Genomic DNA, 21,154 nt, shown 5'->3' with positions numbered 1-21,154 from the left:
GCTTGTCAGCCGCTGGTGATCGTGATCGTGATATTAACGATGTGTGAGAAGGAAAAGAACAGCTGTGAGGTTTTGTAACAAATAAATCACTGTAAGCTGATTATTTGATGTGTTTACTTCTTTAAAGAAACGTCCCACAAGCAAGTTTAGTTTTGGAATAAATTTAAGAAATCAATAACCTGCTTCCCCGACCACCTAAGCTCAGTAATTTCTATGCTACAAATACTACTTAAAAGTTTAAAGCCAAGTTCTTGTCGCCATTTCGTTCTTTTTTGGGCCCTCATTCAGCACTTTATATTGAGGATGTGGGTGAAAGAGAAATAGTTTCATTAAAAGATGCTTAACCTCGAGAAGAGACGTTAGTGAATCAGGTCTTGGTTACAAATAAAAATACTTTTTAAAAATAGGTACCACTTTTTAAACGCACTAAAAAAAGAATCAGAAACATACCAAAATGTTTTACGAATGTCACCAGTCACCACATACATTTCAGGCATTACTAGAATCAAGTTAAGCCTCTAATTAAAAAATTGAGACAGTTGCTTTTGTCCTTTTGTGTTAAACCAAGCTGGAAATTATCTTTGGTCGCCGCTGGCACGCTTCTAGAGGTGGTCAGACTACGCTGCTGGCTGCTCGCAGGTGGCCACGTGACCTCTAGTCGCCGCTGCCTCGCTACCAAAAGTTAAGCACGGGTCACACTAGGCTGGCATCAGCGGCGAATTGAAAGAAGCTGCGACTGTCAGCTTAATGTGACCACAAAATTCGCAGCTGACACTGAGCTGACTCAGCCTGGATTGGTGAGCCGGCGATGCTGGTGCCAGCTGCTGATCACCAGCGGCTGGCAAACAGCCTAGTGTGACCCGTGCTTTAAACATGTCCAACTTCGCCAGCCGCTGTCAAATACTCGCCTGCTAGCGATGCCAGCTGCGAATTTTGTGGTCACATTAAGCTGACAGTCGCGGCTTCTTTCAATTCGCCGCTGATGCCAGCCTAGTGTGACCCGTGCTTTACCACTTACCATTTACCATCGAAGTCTTCGCCGCAGTCCTTGGAGACCGGGGAATTGTCAATTCTTTTTCATCTTTCTTCTTGCTTAACACACATACACATAACACACATACCCGTGCTTAACACATGATATAGGATAATAGGAAAGAAAGGAGGACTAAAATAAACAAATGGTGAAGGAGTACACTAGACATGGGTCCCAAACAAGTAGTGTGGCCTTGGTCCCAATCCCAAATGACCGACATCCAAAATGACCGAAACGGAAATACTAGACAAATTTGACTGACTGACGTCCCAAAAGCACAGTCCTGTATGTGGCGCTCCATAAGGCCTGTGCATTTCCCGTCGCACCGCCCCACCTGGTACTGTTTGTGTTGTGGCTGGCCGATATGTTGGTTAGTCTTTTTAATTTCAAAAACTCAGGTTCACACAAAGCATGCAACAGGTAATACACTAAAAAGAAAAATAATTTATATTAGGTACAACCACTTAAGCTCCAGTGGGTACAACAGGTAAATATGGTAAATATTTATATGAAGTATTATAGAATAGAAACCTGTCATAATTTTATTCAAATGACCTACTGGTCTTTGAAAATAAAAACAGCTGTTTCTTTTCGTTTATAGGTCTTTTTTTTATTGAATACGCTGGTCAGGGATTGGGATTGGGACGGGACGGTACGGGACAGAGTTTATCTGTCAAACTAGGAAGAATTTCAAATGTCAGAGCCTAGTTCAAGGATGTTCCTCTTTCAGGTGAAAGTTCGTATTTTATGTGATAAGACTCTCAGAGAAAGTGTGCAAGGCTGGAAAATGAAATGCAGGTGAAGTTTGGTACATTTCTTTTTGTTTTAGTCTTACGGTCTTACTCATTTGCGTGATAGTTTCTCAAGTTAGTTAGGTTCTTTTGATCTTACTATTCAACATGACTTTAAAGAGTGAAGAGAAGAACGTGCAGTTGGAATTTATTTTAAAATCCCTACTCGCTGGTGGTAAGTAAACATAAAATTTATTATACTAAAGCCATTTTCATTCCTTTAAGAGCTGATTAAATATTTAAATTTGTTGTTAGCACTAATTTTCTTTATGTTAACCTATAAGATTCCATCTTAGCCTAGCCCATTTAGGCCTACAATTTAACACACTAACAGTGGCCAATCACAAAGTAGGCCTAAGTTATATTTGTTAACTTACCATTTTGGTTGTTAAATAAACTAAGTTTGTCATCTAGTCCTATTTTTTTTGTTTTTTAGCGAATTTCCCTATAGGGAAGTAGCTATTACCGTAGGTGGCACGGTAAGACCTAGACCCGGGACCGATTTACTTTTTCATTTTGATGTCCCCAGAGGCCAAGAACACTATTCATTCAAATTTTTATATATGTATTTATATATATATATATATAGACTTATATATATATATATATACGTCCGTGAACGTGATAACTTGAGTAATTTTTGTCCGATTTTGATGAAATTTGGTTTAAAGGTGTAAAGCGGGATAAACTTGAATGAGTTCGCGAACCAGCACGACCGGACCATGGGAACGGGGCTTTACGGGGGGTTTTATAGGGTAAAAATTGGTTTTTCTCACTTTTGCCCCTCAAAACACAAAATTTCCCAATTTCTGTTTAGACCTTTTTAAAGAGCTTAAAAAAACAAATAATTTAGTATATAAAAGTATTTTTGTTCAATTATTAGTAAAGGAGAAAATGTAAAAAATTGTAAATTTAAAATTCCCATGTTATTCTTATGGAGAATATTGTCAAATGTTGTAGTTTGCTTGTTTATGAATATATTTTGATCAAACTTGTCAAATTTTTTTATTTTGTACTAAGCTATCAATATTTTACTCAAAAACACACTTTATTTGTTTCCTTGTAGCAGCAAACCTAGGTACTTGTTAAACCTAATGTTATTAAAATATAATTTAACTGAAAATCAATTCAGACAAATGGAAATTCGCTTAGTCGGCAGGTTTGCTGCGGCGGGGGTATTTTTCTGTAATTTTATACACTAAGTTTAAGTTTATTTATTTTTGTTGTATACCCTAACAACAATCGTTACTTTGTTAGCTTACGTTGGTCTATTCTATCCAAACCTAAGATTCCTTAACCAGCTGAAAGAAGTTGTAATCAGGCATTTTTCTCTTGAATTTTTTTTCTTCCATATAAGAAAATCTCAAGGTAAGTTTACCCATGCACTTTTGAGAAAACTACACGTCACACCCCCCATAAACCATATAGGCCTACTTAAAATGTTCTTCATGACGAGAAATCTTGCACAAAACTATCCATTATTTCAAAAATTGCTCTTTAAGGTCGTAATTCCTTTCTAAAGGGAACTTTCCAATTACAGTACCTAATGTTAAAAACTAGTGGTCGTCCAGTGGTCGAAACTCGACCTAAAATATCCAATGTACAGGCTTCTCTATTTTCACCCCACGCTGTAAATAAAACATGTGATTGTGATTTCTTCCATTTGTTTTGATTTTCTGTTTATATTTTGTTGTTATTTCGTCGCCAACATGGCAACCCATAAAGCCCATGTAAATTTTTTTAAAATTTCAAATCCATTTTTTGTGCTTGTATTTGAGCCTATTTTAATTTTTAAAGGGATTCTGCACTTCTACAGGAAAATATCTTTCTAAAGGTATGCGTAGATTTTCCCTGCGATGCACACGAGCTGAGAAAAAAGGTTTTAAAGAAACATGCTTGCCTATTAATATATAGATAGATACCTCAGCTGTACTGTGTCATTTGTTTGTTATTCTTTGAATTTATTACCTTATTAACCCTTTGAGTGCCAACGTCCGGGGAACCGGACGTTTTTAAAACGAGCCAAAAGTGCCAACGTCCGGCCGACCGGACGTTTTTAGAACGAGCCAAAAGTGCCAACGTCCGGCTGACCGGACGTTTCGTAATGATCGAACAGCTGTCATAACAACCGAATAAATACTCGGATTCTTTTAACCCATATATTAACATTGAGTCGAAAGTTGCTAGATGCGATACATCGATTTTCGTTGGTCGAAATATCGAAAATTCGATTTTTACGAAATTTTAACCTAAAAATCGCCAGATCGCGCTCGGCATTTTTAGCGCGACCTTCGGGAAAAATCATCGGCATTTTTTGAGCGTTACTTTTATTTCTCGCCTGGCACTCTAAGGGTTAAAATCAGGTGTGATTGTATTACTGTATTCTGTTTTGTTTATTTTAGCCTTAACCAATCAATAGTTTTATTAATCTTTTGAATTCAAATGGGGTGAAGCCCGTGGGTAACAGCTAGTTTATGATAACATCTAATTTGAAAAAAGCAGCAACAAAAAGCTGTGATACACAATGAGAACTATCAAATACTTAATTGTTGAGCTATTGCGAAAATAGGGTAATTTTATTTTTAAGTGCACAATTAATCAACTTACCGGTATTGATTTTTTTTTTCAAATTAAAAAAAAAGTATTGTGTTTGTTTTCTTCTTTAATAATATCTGCAAAACGGAGTAGTGTGTTAATAATTTTAGTGCATTAGGTAATGATACAGTCAATGACTTAGATGGAAGGAACTAATATTATAGATATGAATGTTTGAAGTATATATGTCAATAACGTGAAAACTACTTGACCTGAATTGAGCTGATTTTTCCATGAATAGAGCGAATATTATAACCACAGGCTTAGTAAATAGGCTACTCTTTGACAGCTCATTAAGTCCAATGTTGTTATTCGAAGTAACCATGAAAAGCCACTCAAAATGCCACCCAACCCGGTATGGCAATCAATAGTTTTATCATATTTATGAAGTCAAATGGAGCAAAGCCCGCGGGTACAGCTAGTCGGTTATAACTTAGTTTAAAATTTAGCAGCTGATCCAATTATGTTATTTGTTTTCTCATTTAAACTTTACATTAGTATCTTTTCTTCTGCTAAGTAAAACTTTGGTTCAAGGTATAATTCTTTTCTCTCTAAAGCTGGGTTTTCCTAGGCGCGGAAGGGGAGAGCGGACTTCTCTCCTCTTAGGTAATTTAATGTTACTGTTTTCTTAGAAGCGGAGTGGAACTCCATGTTAATTGCTTCTCCACCCTACGCTCTCCGTGCGCCTCTTCCGCGTCTAGGAAAACCCGGCTTAACTTATATTCATAGCCAACTTTGTTCAGTCACTTTTAAGGTACCGGTATTGTAGTTATTTATTTAAACTCACTCATGGACCATAGATTCTTATGGATGTTATTACACGAGGGTAGCCAGCGATGTAGCCACACTTTGATGACCGACTTGCTACTGAGCCCCTTCGCCACTGGGCTATAAAACAGGAAACATTCTGGCTACTGAACTGGCTAGGTGTTGTAGCCAGTGCGTCGCTGGTGACGTCGCCAAGCTACCTCAAGTAATAAGGCTCTAATGCCCCCAATTACAATTATAGCCTACATTGATCAAAATAACTTACTGCATTTAATTTCTCCACCTAATTACCTAAAAGATAATGTTATTTACAATTGAGGTTATTCTAACTATAGAACCTTTAAAAGTGAAATGTACCATTAATATTAATTAACTTATTGTAGGCTGGATATTAAATGATTTTTCATGGTATTATAGTGTTAATTTGTTAACAAATAACACCATGATGATTTAAACAATTCAGTGCTAAGCAATAATTTTCTGTTTTTGTTCTATAGGGGTTGCTGGAATGGTTTCGAAAACAACTGTTGCTCCTCTGGATCGTATCAAGATCCTGCTGCAGGCACATAACAACCATTACAAACATTTAGGTGAAGTAGAGAAAAACATATACGTCATTAATTAAAAAGTTTATATATAAGCTAATATAATATAACTAAGGGGCATGGTTTTAGCAAATTTCCCATATAGGGAATAAGCTTTTACTGTTCTGCGTACGGGATCTTATAGTCTGTTGAAACCTTTTGATATTTAAAAAAATATCAATCACTTTTGTATAGTTTCCCAGTCCTTTTCCCGGTTATCAATACTCAAGTAACGTACAATTTGAAACATGTTTTAAATGAAATCTAATTTGTTGGAAAACATAAATAGCCTATGTATGCTGTATATTGTCAACCTCCTAAACAAATTAAAAACCCCTGAGCATAGCTCGGCCTCCTGGTACCCTGGTTTTTTACATATGGGAAATTAATTTTTATAAGACTTGGAAATATTTGACTTAAAATTAAATTAGACAAATTGAAATTTGCTTGGTCTTTAGGTTTGCTGGGGCGTGGGTGTTTATGGTTTCCTTTAACCAAAGAGTGTTAAAGAGGTCAGGAAAATAATCATGCTGTCATGAACATTAAACTAACATTGAACCTAACAAGGCTAAGCACTTCACCATTTTAATAATTTTATTTTTATTTTGACAAAGCACCTATCCTGAATGTTATTACATGTACAGTGGTATTGGATGTGTTGTGCAATAATAAATCATTTCTATGTCATGACTATAACTTTTGATTTGCAGGTGTTTTTTCTGGACTAAAGGAGATAGTAAAACGAGAACAGTTTATAGCTTTATACAAAGGCAATGGAGCGCAAATGGTTAGAATATTTCCATACGCTGCCACCCAGTTTACAGCTTATGAAATATACAAAAAAGTAAGTTGTATGACAAACCAAGGCCCACTAGAAAAACAGGCCATGCTGCAGCACGGGCAGCGCAACACTACGTCACAGTGGTGGATAGTTGTACTAAAATCTTACGGTTAAAATCTGACGAACAGCCAGCTTATTTACCTAAAACATATGGGATATTGCAGTGAATCTATCAACAAATCTATCCACTAGTGTGACGTCATGGATCCTGCAGCATGACCTGTTTTTTAGTGGGGCCTTGGACAAACACATAGAAATATTATAAATTATTTGAGTTGATTTTTATTCGTTGAACAATTTAATATGATTGAAACAATACATTGTGTGAACAGTTATGATACAATTGCAGAATTAATCTCTTTTTAAGATTGCCGAATAACCTACTGGATTTATTAACTGGTCCACAACTCTATTGAACGCTTATTTTACATTCAATTGTTTTGAAAAAAGTTGAGTAATGCAGTTCAGCATCGAAAGGGGGTTGATTGTGCACTGAAAGTGTAACAGATTTTGTTTCTGATTGATGTTGGGGGCATTTTTGAGATCAGCATGTATAGCTTACGACTGTGGGGGGAAAGTAGCATGGTTTCTAATACAGCGCCCATATCTCACAACTAGACTAGATGAAAACATGCTCTTTATGGCATTTTATTTAGGAAATAGTCCAATAATATGAGGTCAAGTAGCCTATTTTCTTTCACAGTTTTAGGTCTCCTGCATGTTCTAAAGAGGTTTAGGTCTGCACAGGAAAGTCAAGTCATTTACAATGTTATTTATAGGAATAAAATAGAGGAGAAACTTTTTTTTTTGGGGGGGGGGGTTAAAATTTTAAAATTCAATTTATTAAAATTTTACTGGCAGTTTTAGCCTAAGACCAACAACTGGTCCAAAATTCAAGCCTCTTTTCCTTCTAGAAGTGGTCTAAATGCCTATATTTGTGTCAGCCAGTAATTTTATAATTATGTTAAATTACTTAGGTCATGACACAATTACAGGACTTTTTCTTGTAACATTCATGAAAGTGTAAAGTGTATAATGTTTATAGCAATATGAAGTTTATAACGTGTTTCTATCATGTGTGGTTTGTGAGTAAAAATCACTGTTTTTGTTTTAGAATGTGACCATGTGCTAATTTTACCCCCACCTCCTCATTTCGTTCACCTGCTTGGGAGGGAGACACCATCAGTTTTAGTAACCTCTAAGATAACTCCAACAATCAGAAGTCAAAATGCGTCACACTTTCAGTGCATACTTAACCCTTTAGATGTTGGACTATTTATTTGGGGAGTTATTTAAAATGTGTACTTTCATTTGTTTGATTTTTAGAATTGAAAAAATATAATGTTAAATACATTTGTAACTGGGATGTAAATATGTTTTACCTGTCACATATATTACAATTTGACTATTACATTATTACAATCTTCAATTGAAAAACCTCGTTTTATTTCACAATAACACCTAGCTGACAAGAGCGTTTACAAACCATTGCAAGAAGATCTAACTGACAAATTCAACACTGAACTAACAAATTGGCTAAGCAAAGAAGAACCATAATATCTCTCCGGAATCTTTGAATCTGCTAATAAACCAAAATCCCACCACCCACAGTTTTACATCCTCCCACGGAACCTAACTCAATTAGCTGGGTTTGAAATTAATACGTTAGCTCAATTTCTATGATTGAACATTCCAAAATGTTGGTATACAAGGTTGTGTTGTGTTGACAGTGGAGTGAGGTAGCGTTGGGATCAAACTCTCACATCGGGAAATTCCTGTCAGGTTCGGCCGCGGGGGTGACAGCTGTTCTGTTTACATACCCTCTGGACACAATCCGAGCGAGGTTGGCGTTTCAAGTGACGGGGGAACACGTTTATACCGGTATTGTACACACAGGACTCTCCATGTACCACCAGGTAAGTGTTTTGATTGTTTTTGTTCATAACTTGTATTGGTGTTTTAATTTTACTCTTTTTCCGCCTATGAAAAACATACTGTTTTTTTGGAATAGCCTACACTTAAGTTTTTCATGTAACTTCATAGGTGATGGGAACATATAAACGAAAGCCTACCATCATTCACGTTGAATTGAACGCAATGTTAAAGTTGAATTGTAATAGACACAAACATAGGCCTACAGCAATATGTATTGGAATGACGTCATGGCACCTTCAGCCCTGTTTGGTTGTTCCGCCATAAGACTGTATTGGGATTGGGATGGTCTGGCCGTCGTTCTTACCAAGCAAGCGACGATCAAAATAATTCATTACTGAAATAAATTACCTGAAAATTGTTATTGTGTATTGTTTTAAGTACTCATTAGAGTAATTTTAATGAAATTTTACTAAAGAACAATAGTATTTAATTTATTATCTATTGTAGTGAGGGTAGCGCCCAAGAGTCCTTATAGGCTAGCTGCCACTGAGTACTAGATGTCTTGCTGCTTCATTTGAAGGTTGTCAAGAGTATCTATAAATAAAAATGCACTCTTACTTACTTGGAGTGGCCACTGGTACCCTAAGAGGTACTTGGCCTCGCCCACACACTGCCTCCAGATGTCTCTGTCTTTGGTGTCATTTTCACTCCTTCCCAGTCTTCTTACATCTTTTTGTACTTGATCCTTCCATCTAAGTTTGGGACGGCCTCGTGGTCTCCTGCCTTCGGGGTTTCTATCAAGTACATTTCTCGTAGTGGAGTCTTCCTCTCTTCTCGAAATATGACCAAACCATCTCAATCTTCTGCTCTTGACTTCCGCTATGATGTCAGGGTCTTTATAGCGCTCTCTAATTTCAATGTTGTGTCTCATTCTCCATATTCCATCTTCGAGCGTCGGGCCATATATTTTCCTGAGAACCTTGTTTTCAAATGTTATAATTTTCTTTTCTATTTTTTTGCTCATTGCTAAAAATGCACTCGCACATAAAAAATACTTAAAAATTTGAGAGACAATAAAACAAGAAAAAAACACTGATAACGGGAGGAGAGGAGTACAACATTATCGTACAGATCATGGATCTTGTTGTGTTAACAACATGTAGGATGTAGGTGACAATATTATGGTGGAGGGGTCAAGAATGCCACATGCAAAACTTTCCCCCAAATTATCTTTGATTCTTATCATTGATTATATCTTGAAACTATATTTTCCAAATCAATCACTTCCCATTATTCCATATAAACGGGCTTTACTGTAAATATTTATATCATACAATCTACTGTTTGGTTTAGTAAGCCTACTACTGTACTAATATCTTTTATAATGGTGGAAGTGCGAAATGCTATAAAAAAACTGATTGAGCAATAGAGAAAGTTGACGCAACAAGATTATTTACGCAATGTATTAAACCAGTGTCTCTTAAATCTCTGCTAACTCTCCCTTGGTTATGCTAATTATCTTTACACAAGTCTTATATTTTACATATCTGCTGCCTGATTCATACATGCCTTTTAATAATCATAAATTCTATAGAAGATAATTGAGTAGGCCTTTTACAGTACCAGTACGATTTTAATAACGATATAATTTTTTGAAAGAACTGTGGACATTCATATTTTGGAAACTCATTAAGTGTTGTTTCAAAGTAAAACATTTGTTATGTAGGCTATCAGTGTTATACTAGTGACTCAATTTTTAATCTTGATCTAAATGTGCTTTGTAACATTCTTGTTTTGTGATAAGTTTATTTCTTTACAAAACTGAATTGAGTGAATTGAATCACAGTACTTTATTATCCATGATTTTATAAAAAAAAATATATATATATATATATATATATATATATTACTATTTTATTTATTTACATAAGCCAGTCCTAAATTTAGGACATTGAATTTTTTTTATGCAACATTTAGGCTACTATAGAAAAAGCTATGTAGGGTGTCCCGTAAGTAAACAGGCAAACTCTGGGAAAGGGTTCTTTCTATGAGTCAAAATAAAGAGAAAATCAAGAATAGCATTTTTCCCAGAATCGCTTCGTTTACCAGATATCCGCCATTTTGTATTGTTTACATACACATTTTTACTTTTGAATTTTTTCAACCGATTTTTATAAAACTTGGTATGTAGGTTAAGGTAGAGAAGACCAATGTTAGAAAAAAATTCATCTTGATTCAACTTAAAATTTCAAAATGGCTGAAATATTACAATTTTTAGTTGTAAAATGGGGCAAACCTGACTAGCTTGGTTGACTCATTAGCTGTTGGCTGAAGAAAGGGGAGACACCTTCTATAGCTTTGCTACTGACTGATTAGCTGCTAGTTATGGCCATTGCATTAAACACCAAAAGATGAAGAAAAGCTTGGTTGTAGCATATACCATCAAAAAACGACTGATTTTTCTCAGGATGGAACCGGTGATTAGGGGAGTACTATAACCACAGAGCTATACGGCAATATCAAAATGTTGAGGAATAAGTTTTCATGTTACATAATTTAATATGGTCTAACTTTACAATAAAATCAACCAAGATTTACCTGTTTCAGGAGGGGGGAATGCGTGCCTTGTACCGAGGGCTGTTGCCCACCCTCTGTGGAATGGTGCCATATGCAGGCTTCTCATTCTACTGTTTTGAAATGATGAAGTATTGCTGTATGAAATACTTGCCTCAGTACACTTGCTCGCCTTGCTCTAGGAATACAGGTTTGTTGAACCTAGGGAACTTGTAACTTGGTCTGGCCATATAGATTGTATTTGCCACACAGATTGTTGGACTAGTTACTTTATTCATTTTATTCACTACCAGAAGTGATTCAGTGGCTACACTGAAATATGTTTGAAACTTGGTTGATTTCAATTCTCTGTACCTCACAGATTTTGTAGCTTCACTGTTCCATTTTGAAATCTTATTGTCAAAAGTCTTGTAATAATGAGTAACATTGAACAAAACTAATAATAATGATTATAAGGATCAAAGTAAAATAATTACTTACATAATTTAGCATGTTGGCAGGGCCGATTTACCGCATAGGCACAGTAGGCACGTGCCTAGGGCACGAGGCAATTGGCTTTTGGGGGGCGCCAAATTATTGAAAAATAAAAATGTTGTGGTTGTATTTATATGAAATACAACCACTATTGTTTAACTTCTGATAGTCCCTCTCAATCGTATAGACATCGTAGTCATCCCCTGCGATTGCTGCCAATTTCTGACTTTTCCGGGGTCGTGTAGACATAATTATGCTCTTCCAGGATTGCGGCAATATATAAATATATCCCGCGGTCATGAGGAGATTATCGTTGGGCGTCTACCGCGTATGAGGCCAAATTGTGATCTTTTCTCGCAATCGTGTGACCTTATCATCGTCTTGCACGATCTCCATAAAATTCTAATCACCCCTCACAGCCGTGAAGACATCATTATATTGTCTCCTGTGGTCATTTGGACATAGTAATCGCCTACCAGTATTGCGGCAAAATAGTAATCATCTCCCGTAATTGTGGCAAAATGGTAATCATCTCACGCGGTTATGTGGATCATAGTATTCCGCGATTGAGAAAAAAAATTCTGATCTTTTCCCGGGGTCATGTGGACTTTTTCATCGTTTTTGCACAATCTCGGCATAATTCTGATCATCGCTCTCGGCCGTGTAGAAATCATTATTGTATCTTCCGCGGTCATTGTAATCTTCTCCTACGGTTGTGAAGATATCTTTATCGTCTCCCGCAATTGCGATAAAATGTCAATCATATCCTGCAGTTGTGTGGAGATTATCATCATGATCTTTGATCATGGCAAAATTCTTGCTGTTTCCCGCGGTCATGTGGACATTATCATCGTCTTCGATAATCGCAGCAATATTCTGATCATCCCTCGCAGCTCTGTAGATATTATTGTCTTCTGCAATTGCCTTCTAGAAATGGCACTGTTGTCATGCGCGACTGCGGTAAATTGAAAATTCCAGGTAGAAATACGAAATTCATTCGTAATTTCCGTGTAATTCCCGGTAAAAAAAAACTCACGCATAATTCCCGAATTTCCTGGTCGGTGGACATCCTGATTATATATATTGCAAAGTGGAGCTACTATTATTTGTGCCTAGGGCTCTGACAGGATCAAAAACGGCCAAAACGGGCCTGCATGTTGGCGAAACAAAACCAAATAGAATACCTGTATAGCGCATATGGGCTCCTACAATAACTGGGAATTTACTGTTTCCTAATAACTTAAATAAATAAATAACAACTACATTTACAAATATAAATTAATTACAACAATTATTAAATAATAATTAGATAATTTTCATTACTTATTTTAGGCTATTAATTTATGTTAGCAAATTGACTAAATTGAACACTAACTGTTGGTTTCCTCTATCATTTAAATTAATGTTGTCAATCCTACCATTGTTTCTATAAAATTTAAGAAAATGTTGTTGGTTGTTTAAAAAATTCTTTACTGAAAAAATCATAGTACTTTCATTACTCAATGTGCTTAAAAACCTGTTTAATTTCAAAACCTGCTCTGCTTTTGAAGGTGTGAATTGTGCTCTAGGGCCCCCTCCGAAATGATGGATATAAAGAAAAAAAATAGGTACCATAAAATAAATTATTTATCATGAATCATCCGCGAATTCATCACCATGGCAGACAGTGATAGTTTGTGCGAGTTCGGGTTGCTTCAGACGCCTGGCTATCTTCGCTTGCAGCAGTGGCCGCTAGAGATCAGCATATCTACCGACGACATGGGAGGGGAGTAATGAAGAGTTCAGCCAGTTCAGTAGTAGCCATTGTTATTTACATCCGTTTGACGTTGTACTGAAATGGTAACGTTTTGCAGTTTCCACAATAGAATACTTATACAGTAGTTAGAACTCCAAATTTGATAATCACAATCACGTATATGTCTCCTTAGGTTCGGATAAGTGTTTTCTGTTTACAGATGGGATGACACACTGTTAAATCTTGACCAATGTTTTTGATTTTGTAATTGACTAATTGAGATATTTTCTTCATTTGGCTTGAATAGATACATTTTTATAATTTAATGGACCAATTTAAAGATACAGCGTGATCTTGGTAAAGTAAAGGTTTAGTGCAAATTAACGTAGCAAAACTTAGATGAAGTCATGGCATGTCTACTTGATATTAATTAAGCTAACCTTAAATTCTCGACCCCCTTCAAAAAAATATTCGATATCCGCCACTGCAACATTTACTACTTTTTGTTTTACTAAACCATCTCAGACTTTTGCCACTTCGGACTGAATAACTTAAACATGGTTTGTGTAAAGGCATCAATACATTTTATTCCATTTCTAACAATCATTGCAATTAATTTACTGAATAATCCTGCAATTGATTAATAAAATTAATCCAACCACTATTAACCCCAACGTATCTGTATCATGATCATAAACACCGCAAATTTGAATTTTGTCTAAGAGTTTTAGAAAACTTTTGAATATTGCTTTTTTAACTTTTAATTAATTGCTATTGATTGTTTATCTACCTTGTTCCTTGACTCATCCACGACTGTCTGTGTCTCCTCTCTACCCCCCCCCCCTTGGGGACTACGGCGGATTGAACGGGTTGATTGCAGATCAGCTGTGACGCAAGCTTATCTCTTAGTTTATTGTAGGATGATAGGCGTTATATGGAGCCTTCTTCAGGCAGTCGTTAACCCCACCTTCAAAGCTTCTGATTAAAACTCATAAAAACACCGCACATTGTTCCACAGGTGGCCTAGTCCTGTCCTTGCCAGCCAAGCTGTGTTGTGGAGCGTTGGCAGGGGCTGTCGCGCAGAGTTTCTCATATCCCATGGACGTCACTCGCAGACGCATGCAGCTAGCCATGATGAGCCCAGAAACTCAAAAGTTTGCGTGAGTAATCTCATCATAAGTTTTTTTCCTAACAAAAAGTGAACAAAAAAGTGTGTGAGTAATGTTTTGATTCTTTTTAACAAGTAAAGAAGGTTTCACCTTAACTTGTGCTATTTACCAAACTCTAGCAGTAATTTGTATTTTGTCTTTACTTTTGCATTTTACCCTTGGATTTTGACTATAATAATGGTACAATACCTCGTCAAGTAGTCCAAATGATGATTGAGGTTAGAAACCTACATGTTTCGCCGTAAATACGGCATCGTCAGGGTTACAAAAACGAAGACATCGATGTCACACGCACACAATAAATACACGGATACGAACATTTAATTACGGAATTAGTAGCTACTACCTGCGCCGGGACCGTCCGTGTCGTGTGCGTGTGATAGGCCTATCAATGTCAATTAAATGTTTACTTTGTCTTTCCGTAATTAAATGTTCGTATCCGTGTATTTATTGTGTGCGTGTGACATCGATGTCTTCGTTTTTGTAACCCTGACGATGCCGTATTTACGGCGAAACATGTAGGTTTCTAACCTCAATCATCATTTGGACTACTTGACGAGGTATTGTACCATTATTATAGTCATATAAAGTAATCCAGGGGCCATCAACATGGAATCTTGGATTTTGCATAGTTATATTAGTTGATCATTTAGTTTTTTTTTCTGATTTGCAGTTGTACTTTTAGCAGGAGTATATTTGTGTGGTAAAGTATTGTTGATAAGGCTGAACCATTTACCGGTAGTTATTATTTTATTTACCTACGCTAGTATTTGAATCAATTGCTTGTGACACCTATTCTTACAGTATTTTTGTTGTGACTTTGTATGGCAGACTCTCTTTTTGTCTTCGATTTCAGGCACCTCATTCGAACTAAATACGTTACAACCATCAATAGTTAGTAAGCAAATGAATTAATGCATTGGAATATATTGTTTGTACAGTTAATAGGCCTTGTTCTAAATGAGAAAAGCAACCAATAATGTAATCTGCATGAATCAAACCATGCTAGATGAATAAAATGTTACTGTTTGCGGCCATACACATTTTCTCGTCTGAACCAAACAAAACTGAATCAAGGGAGTCTACTGACTTTTTTGTCTTCTGTACTGTCAATATTAATCATGTACATTTTTGCATATGTTATAATAATGTTGAAAGAATTGCATTTTCGTGCACTAATTTATGATGTTTTAATTTAATCATACTTTATGTTTACATGTATATTATGCCTTTATATTGATGAGGATTCTTCTTCTTCTTCTGCAGACGGTATGTGGTTTTCTTCCAAATGCATTTCTCTGCATAGAAATATTTTTAACATGCTTTTACTAACCTGTCCCAAATTAAAAGGTTCTTAAATTTCTCTTATTAACCACCTTTTCAACAACCTTTGTTCTAAGGTATACTTACTAGGAAGTATTTGTCTTCTTTATCTTTAGCTTATGCATGAACAAAATTAAAATTAAAAGTGTATTTATATTCTCTACATGTTTTTGTGACAGCTTCACGTGTGTATGCTCATTATATTTGATAGTATTACTGCCTGCTCTTGAATAAGATTTTAACTTTAAAGGAATACTAACTAAATGAAAGGTACTTATAACATTGAGGTTATATTTTTTTAGCTTGTTTTCTTCAAGTTGCTGCTTGTTTATTTAAAAATCTGCCTTCTATACTATTTAAAGTTAAATAAAAAGCACCCATCACAGTAGCATATTGGTAATGCCTTCTTAGGTCCTCAAACCACACGTTGCTAGTCTAAGACTAATCAATGGTTAGAGTTTAAAAAAAGGATGGCTAGTAATTCTTTCATTGGTCCGGTTTTACAAGTCAATTAGAAGGTTTCTCAGAAGATTTAGTGTGCCAATGTTTGCATGTTTACGACTGAGTAAATAGTCATGAAGAGCTTTCAAAGGGAAATATGAAATAATATTAACTATTAGATTTATAGTGGGACACTCTTTGCTTCAGCTCTATCATTCCCCAGTATTTTACTGCATTAGTGGTGCTTTATCTGTAAATATTACTAATTGGAGTCAGTGATTGCAGTTAATAGAATTTTTTAGTTTCCAAATAGAAATTAACACACTTACAACAATTAACAATTTAATTGGTGGTGGTTGGCTACAAACATGTTCCCTCCCTGACTGCTGGGAGGGAACATGTTAACTGGGCCTGACTTAGGGGAGGTACGATTGAGGCATTAGTTCAAAATTCCTCCGTGAACAGCGCTGTAGTAGAGAGCACTTTGGCAATGAAGGTTTACTAATCGCAAAAATAGTTATGTTCATAAAATAAAATTATAAATGCTTCAAATTCAATTATATTATTTTTTAATTATAAAATTAAACTATCATAACCTAACCGAACTAACCAAACTTGCTGATGATGAAATAATATAACAAAAGTTTAGTAATAGAAAAAATAATTCTGTTTATAAAATAAAATAGTCCAGGCAAATTAGATCAAATATAGGGAGTGCCCCCCAAAAAATCGTCTAAAGCTGGAAAGTGTTTTAATACCTTTTGGGGGTCCCAAATAAGAGTACTTCCACTCTTATAGAAAGCATACTTGGTAGAAAGCGCTGTAGAGTCCTATGAGTTTGCGACGGATTCTGACGTCTGCTTAAGTTTTGGGAGTCGAAAAACTATGAAAATTTTGCACTTTTTTCAGTTTTTCGCTTATAACTCCTAAATAACGAATCCTACGGAAAATGTTGTTCAAAGGTCTCTTTTAGTGCATTAAATTCTGCGTCGATTGGTGTTAAATACGTCAAAATCGGCAAAGCCGTTTAGCCGCTGTAGCTTTTTAAAGTTGGGTCATTTTCATCAACATGGCCAAAAAGTTGATTATTTGACCAGTTTTCGAAAGTTGGGAAATTTTACTAAAATTTTTAACAATATAGATCCTGTCCTTTAAATGGATTATGAATCATTAGTTGGTGATGTATTCCATGGTGATTATCCAGAGGTTTATCTAATAAGATGTGAAGAGAGTCCCTATTATATGTAATTTTAAGTCAAATATTGTTGTCTGAGGTTCCGAAAATTCTAGGATTCATCCCAACCTCTTATTATATACGATCTATAACTGGATTCATCTCTCAGTTTTTTGGATTACATCTTCTAACGTATGCTTTAGAAAAAATGTACCTGTAGTTAGCTTGAAGAGCACAAACGTCTGCGTAGAATGTTTTCCAATTCATTAAGATCGGTTTCACCATTTAACCGCTTTTGATTGTTAACACTAGATCGGATGCTCGTCAAGTTTCCGAAGTTTAAAATCTTACCATTGAAATCCAACCAACCAGCCTAATTACCAAAAACATAGGGTATATGGTAGTGAATCTATCAATGAATCTATCCACTAGTGTGACGTCATGGATCCTGCAGCATAGCCTATTTTTCTAGTGGGGCCTTGTCTGAACACGTCCTTAACTAATAGTAAAACAACAATCACAAAATAAAAAAACTATTCAATTTTATTTTCAGAGCAACACAGATTTAAATAACAAATTATAAAACTAAAATTTCAACAATAGTAAACAATTAAATTTATTTTCTTGCTCCTGAATGGCAAACTGGCTAATGTTAAATATCCACGTATTATTGAACAAGGATATTTCACAATTAAATCAAGACAAAAAGCATAAATCCGGATTATGGTGTTATATGACCATTGCACAAGTAAGTGCTCATGAGAGCAACATCTTATTGTGGAGAGCTTTTCCGAGATAGGGGAATCAATGATAGGGATCTAGCCCTATGGTTCGCTGGCAGGCCCATCGCAGTTAATGTTACCCATCAAATTAAGGGATATTGTGGGATCACCTCTTCAACACATTATCAGCAAGTTGACAATAAAAACTCTCTATGTTTTTGGTAATTAGGCTGGTTGGTTAGATTTCAATGGTAAGATTTTAAACTTCGGAAACTTGACGAGCATCCGATCTAGTGTTAACAATCAATAGCGGTTAAATGGTGAAGCCGATCTTAATGAATTGGAAAACATTCTACGCAGACGTTTGTGCTCTTCAAACTAACTACAGGTACATTTTTCTATAGCATGCGTTAGAAGATGTAAGCCAAAAAACTGAGAGATGAATCCAGTTATAGATCGTATATAATAAGAAGATTCATGGTTGGCATGAATCCTAGAATTTTCGGAACCTCAGACACAATTTTTGACTTAAAATTACATATATTAGGGAGTCTTACTCTCTTCACATCTTATTAGATAAACCTCTGGATAATCACCATGGAATACATCACCAACTAATGATTCATAATCCATTTAAAGGACAGGATCTATATTGTTAAAAATTTTAGTAAAATTTCCCAACTTATAATACATTTACTTTAATAATTTTTTCAATGAAATGGCGACCATACAAAGTAGGTAGCAATCAATTGCCATTATTGATTAGTAAAAAAAACATATTACGCAGAATGTTGTGTTTTCCAAACTAACTACAGGTGCATTTTTGTATAGCAAGCGTCGATTAGGAGTTGTAAGCCGAAAACTGGTCAAATAATCAACTTTTTCGCCGTGTTGATGAAAATGACCCAACTTTAAAAAGCTACAGCGGCTAAACGGCTCGGCCGATTTTTACGTATTTAACACCAATCGACTCAGAATTTAATGCACTAAAAGAGACCCTTGAACAACATTTTCCGTAGGATTCGTTATTTAGGAGTTATAAGCGAAAAACTGAAAAAAGTACAAAATTTTCATAGTTTTTCGACTCCCAAAACTTAAGCAGACGTCAGAATCCGTCGCAAACTCACAGGACTCTTATTTGGGACCCCCAAAAGGTATTAAAACACTTTCCAGCTTTAGACGATTTTTTGGGGAGCATATGTCTAATTTGCCTGGGCTAAAACTAGAAATTGCTCAAATAAAATTTAATAATAAAACTTAATAATAAAATTAAACTGTCATAACCGAACCAAACTTGCTGATAATAAAAAAATCTTGGACAAAAAGTTAATGCCACCAGCGGGATTCGAACCCGGGACCTTCAGCATTATATCAGCCCGGTATGCTAACGACCACCGAGGCCGATGGCTACAGATCGATTTGTTACGGTAATGGCGTTCCCGCAGCTAATAAGAAGCCCACAGCTGTCATCGTAGCCTCTTCTATACCTCCCCTGAGTAAACCCACGTTAACTAACTTCAGATGTAAAATCAAAATCTATAGGCTATGCTGTGTTGGTAATTATTGTGATTAACCATGGTAACCTTATATCACCAGACACTAGATTTTTAGCTAAAAATAACGGTGCAACTGTAGTTTCTTTCTTTTTATTGCAACTAATCATAGTGATTGTTTCTATGTATATAATGTTTACTTCTTAAATAAAGATGTTTTCAATTAAATTCAAAGACATTGGTTATCTTTGGGTTGTCAAATGGCGATTAGTTTAAAGTGTACCCTTTTTCAAAGGATCATAAAGCCATGTTACCTAAAACCTCTTGAAACAAGAAACACCTACTGAACTCTCGGCTTGACTAAAGCTTTTCATCTTCACCTCCTCGCTTTTAGAAAATTACTCTGTGTTTTTTAACTTATTTTCTTCTTTTCTAAAAAAATTTTCTGCACAGGATGGGAATGGTGAAGACTCTTGTGTTTATCTACAAAGACAATGGTATGATTCGAGGCCTCTACCGGGGAATGAGCATCAACTACATCCGAGCCATTCCGATGGTGTCCGTCTCGTTCACAACTTACGAACTGATGAAGCAAGCCCTTCAACTCGACACTGGCATAAAGATTTCAACTTCGTGAAACTTTGAAGACCCAGTCTGTGTTTCATGTTTTAGGTTTAAGTGAGGCTTTAGGCCGGTCAGTAGGAACAGTTCAATAGGAAATTGGCCTTACACTAGCACTCACACAGAAAGGTGACTCATGTAATTTCTGTAGCTTAAAACTGCTAAATGTTGCTAGTTCCGCTACAGTTATGTTATTTAATACAGATTATAGAGTAAATAAAGTGTTACCTCTTGGCAAACTACAAGACCTTTGCTAAAGACAAAGACAAATTTACCTGTGTAACTGTGTTTACCTTAACCTTCATATAGTATTATTTAGATAAAGCTTTCTAGTTTCAACTTGCACAAGATACAATAGCTATTTCAAGGGTGATTATGGGAATTGTCTTGATCGGGGTTTGGAAAATATATCCCCCTTTTTATTTTGTTAGCGTACACTTTATACTACCTATATTTTATATAGTGTTGTGTAACTTATGAGTAAATATAAACGACACAGATTTATCTTGAATGCATTGAGCTGTTCAACCCCTAATTTAATTACATTTTTCAAATAGTTTTTCCTCAGTGGAGACGATGTTCTTTTTCACCTCTATGAGCGCCCATTATTTATTTTTTATGTAGCTTTAATGTGTAACCAAACTTATTGTAGTACTGCTTAATTTAGATTCCTACATTTTACAGAAAACAATTTTTGCACAATTTTCAAAATTAATTTCTATTGTGGTGTTACTGATGATAAATGTTGTTGTTAATCACAATATTAAGCAATTTCAAAGAACCAAAAAAATCATAGATTAAAAATTTTTATGTTTTCACATTACACAATGGGAAGATAACGTAGTGGCTTTTCTAATTCATCATTCAAAAGAATAAGTTAAGTAAAGTTTCTAGAATAGCCCTAGTCCGTAATGGGTGTTGGACAGGTTTAAAGGTATTCA

At 35.6% G+C, this 21,154-nt stretch overlaps 1 protein-coding gene across 1 annotated transcript; it reads left to right on the top strand.

Annotated features, from left to right (window-relative positions):
• Positions 1-1,695: 1,695 nt before the first annotated feature.
• LOC128990966 (solute carrier family 25 member 16-like) lies at positions 1,696-20,656 on the top strand. Its single transcript, XM_054413651.1, has 7 exons — positions 1,696-1,999; positions 5,685-5,777; positions 6,482-6,615; positions 8,343-8,528; positions 11,095-11,251; positions 14,289-14,430; positions 20,046-20,656. Exons 1-7 carry the CDS (start codon positions 1,933-1,935, stop codon positions 20,227-20,229), a joined length of 963 nt encoding a protein of 320 aa, XP_054269626.1. The 5' UTR covers positions 1,696-1,932; the 3' UTR covers positions 20,230-20,656.
• The last annotated feature ends 498 nt before the right edge of the window (positions 20,657-21,154 follow it).

This window comes from Macrosteles quadrilineatus, unplaced genomic scaffold, assembly GCF_028750875.1.
Source record: "Macrosteles quadrilineatus isolate MER2022 unplaced genomic scaffold, UCM_ALF_1.0 Scaffold_3__2_contigs__length_128488019, whole genome shotgun sequence".
Classification (NCBI taxonomy): Eukaryota; Metazoa; Arthropoda; class Insecta; order Hemiptera; family Cicadellidae; genus Macrosteles; species Macrosteles quadrilineatus.
Note: the sequence above shows the minus strand (reverse complement) of the source record. Positions and strands in the feature narration are given on the sequence as shown.

Excerpts from the sequence above, each read along its gene's own strand:
- LOC128990966 (XM_054413651.1), top strand. The coding sequence starts at position 1,933 with ATGACTTTAAAGAGTGAAGAGAAGAACGTGCAGTTGGAATTTATTTTA. Across the intron at positions 8,529-11,094 it reads GACTCTCCATGTACCACCAG|GAGGGGGGAATGCGTGCCTT; the intron begins GTAAGTGTTTTG and ends TACCTGTTTCAG. Across the intron at positions 14,431-20,045 it reads CCAGAAACTCAAAAGTTTGC|GATGGGAATGGTGAAGACTC; the intron begins GTGAGTAATCTC and ends TTTTCTGCACAG.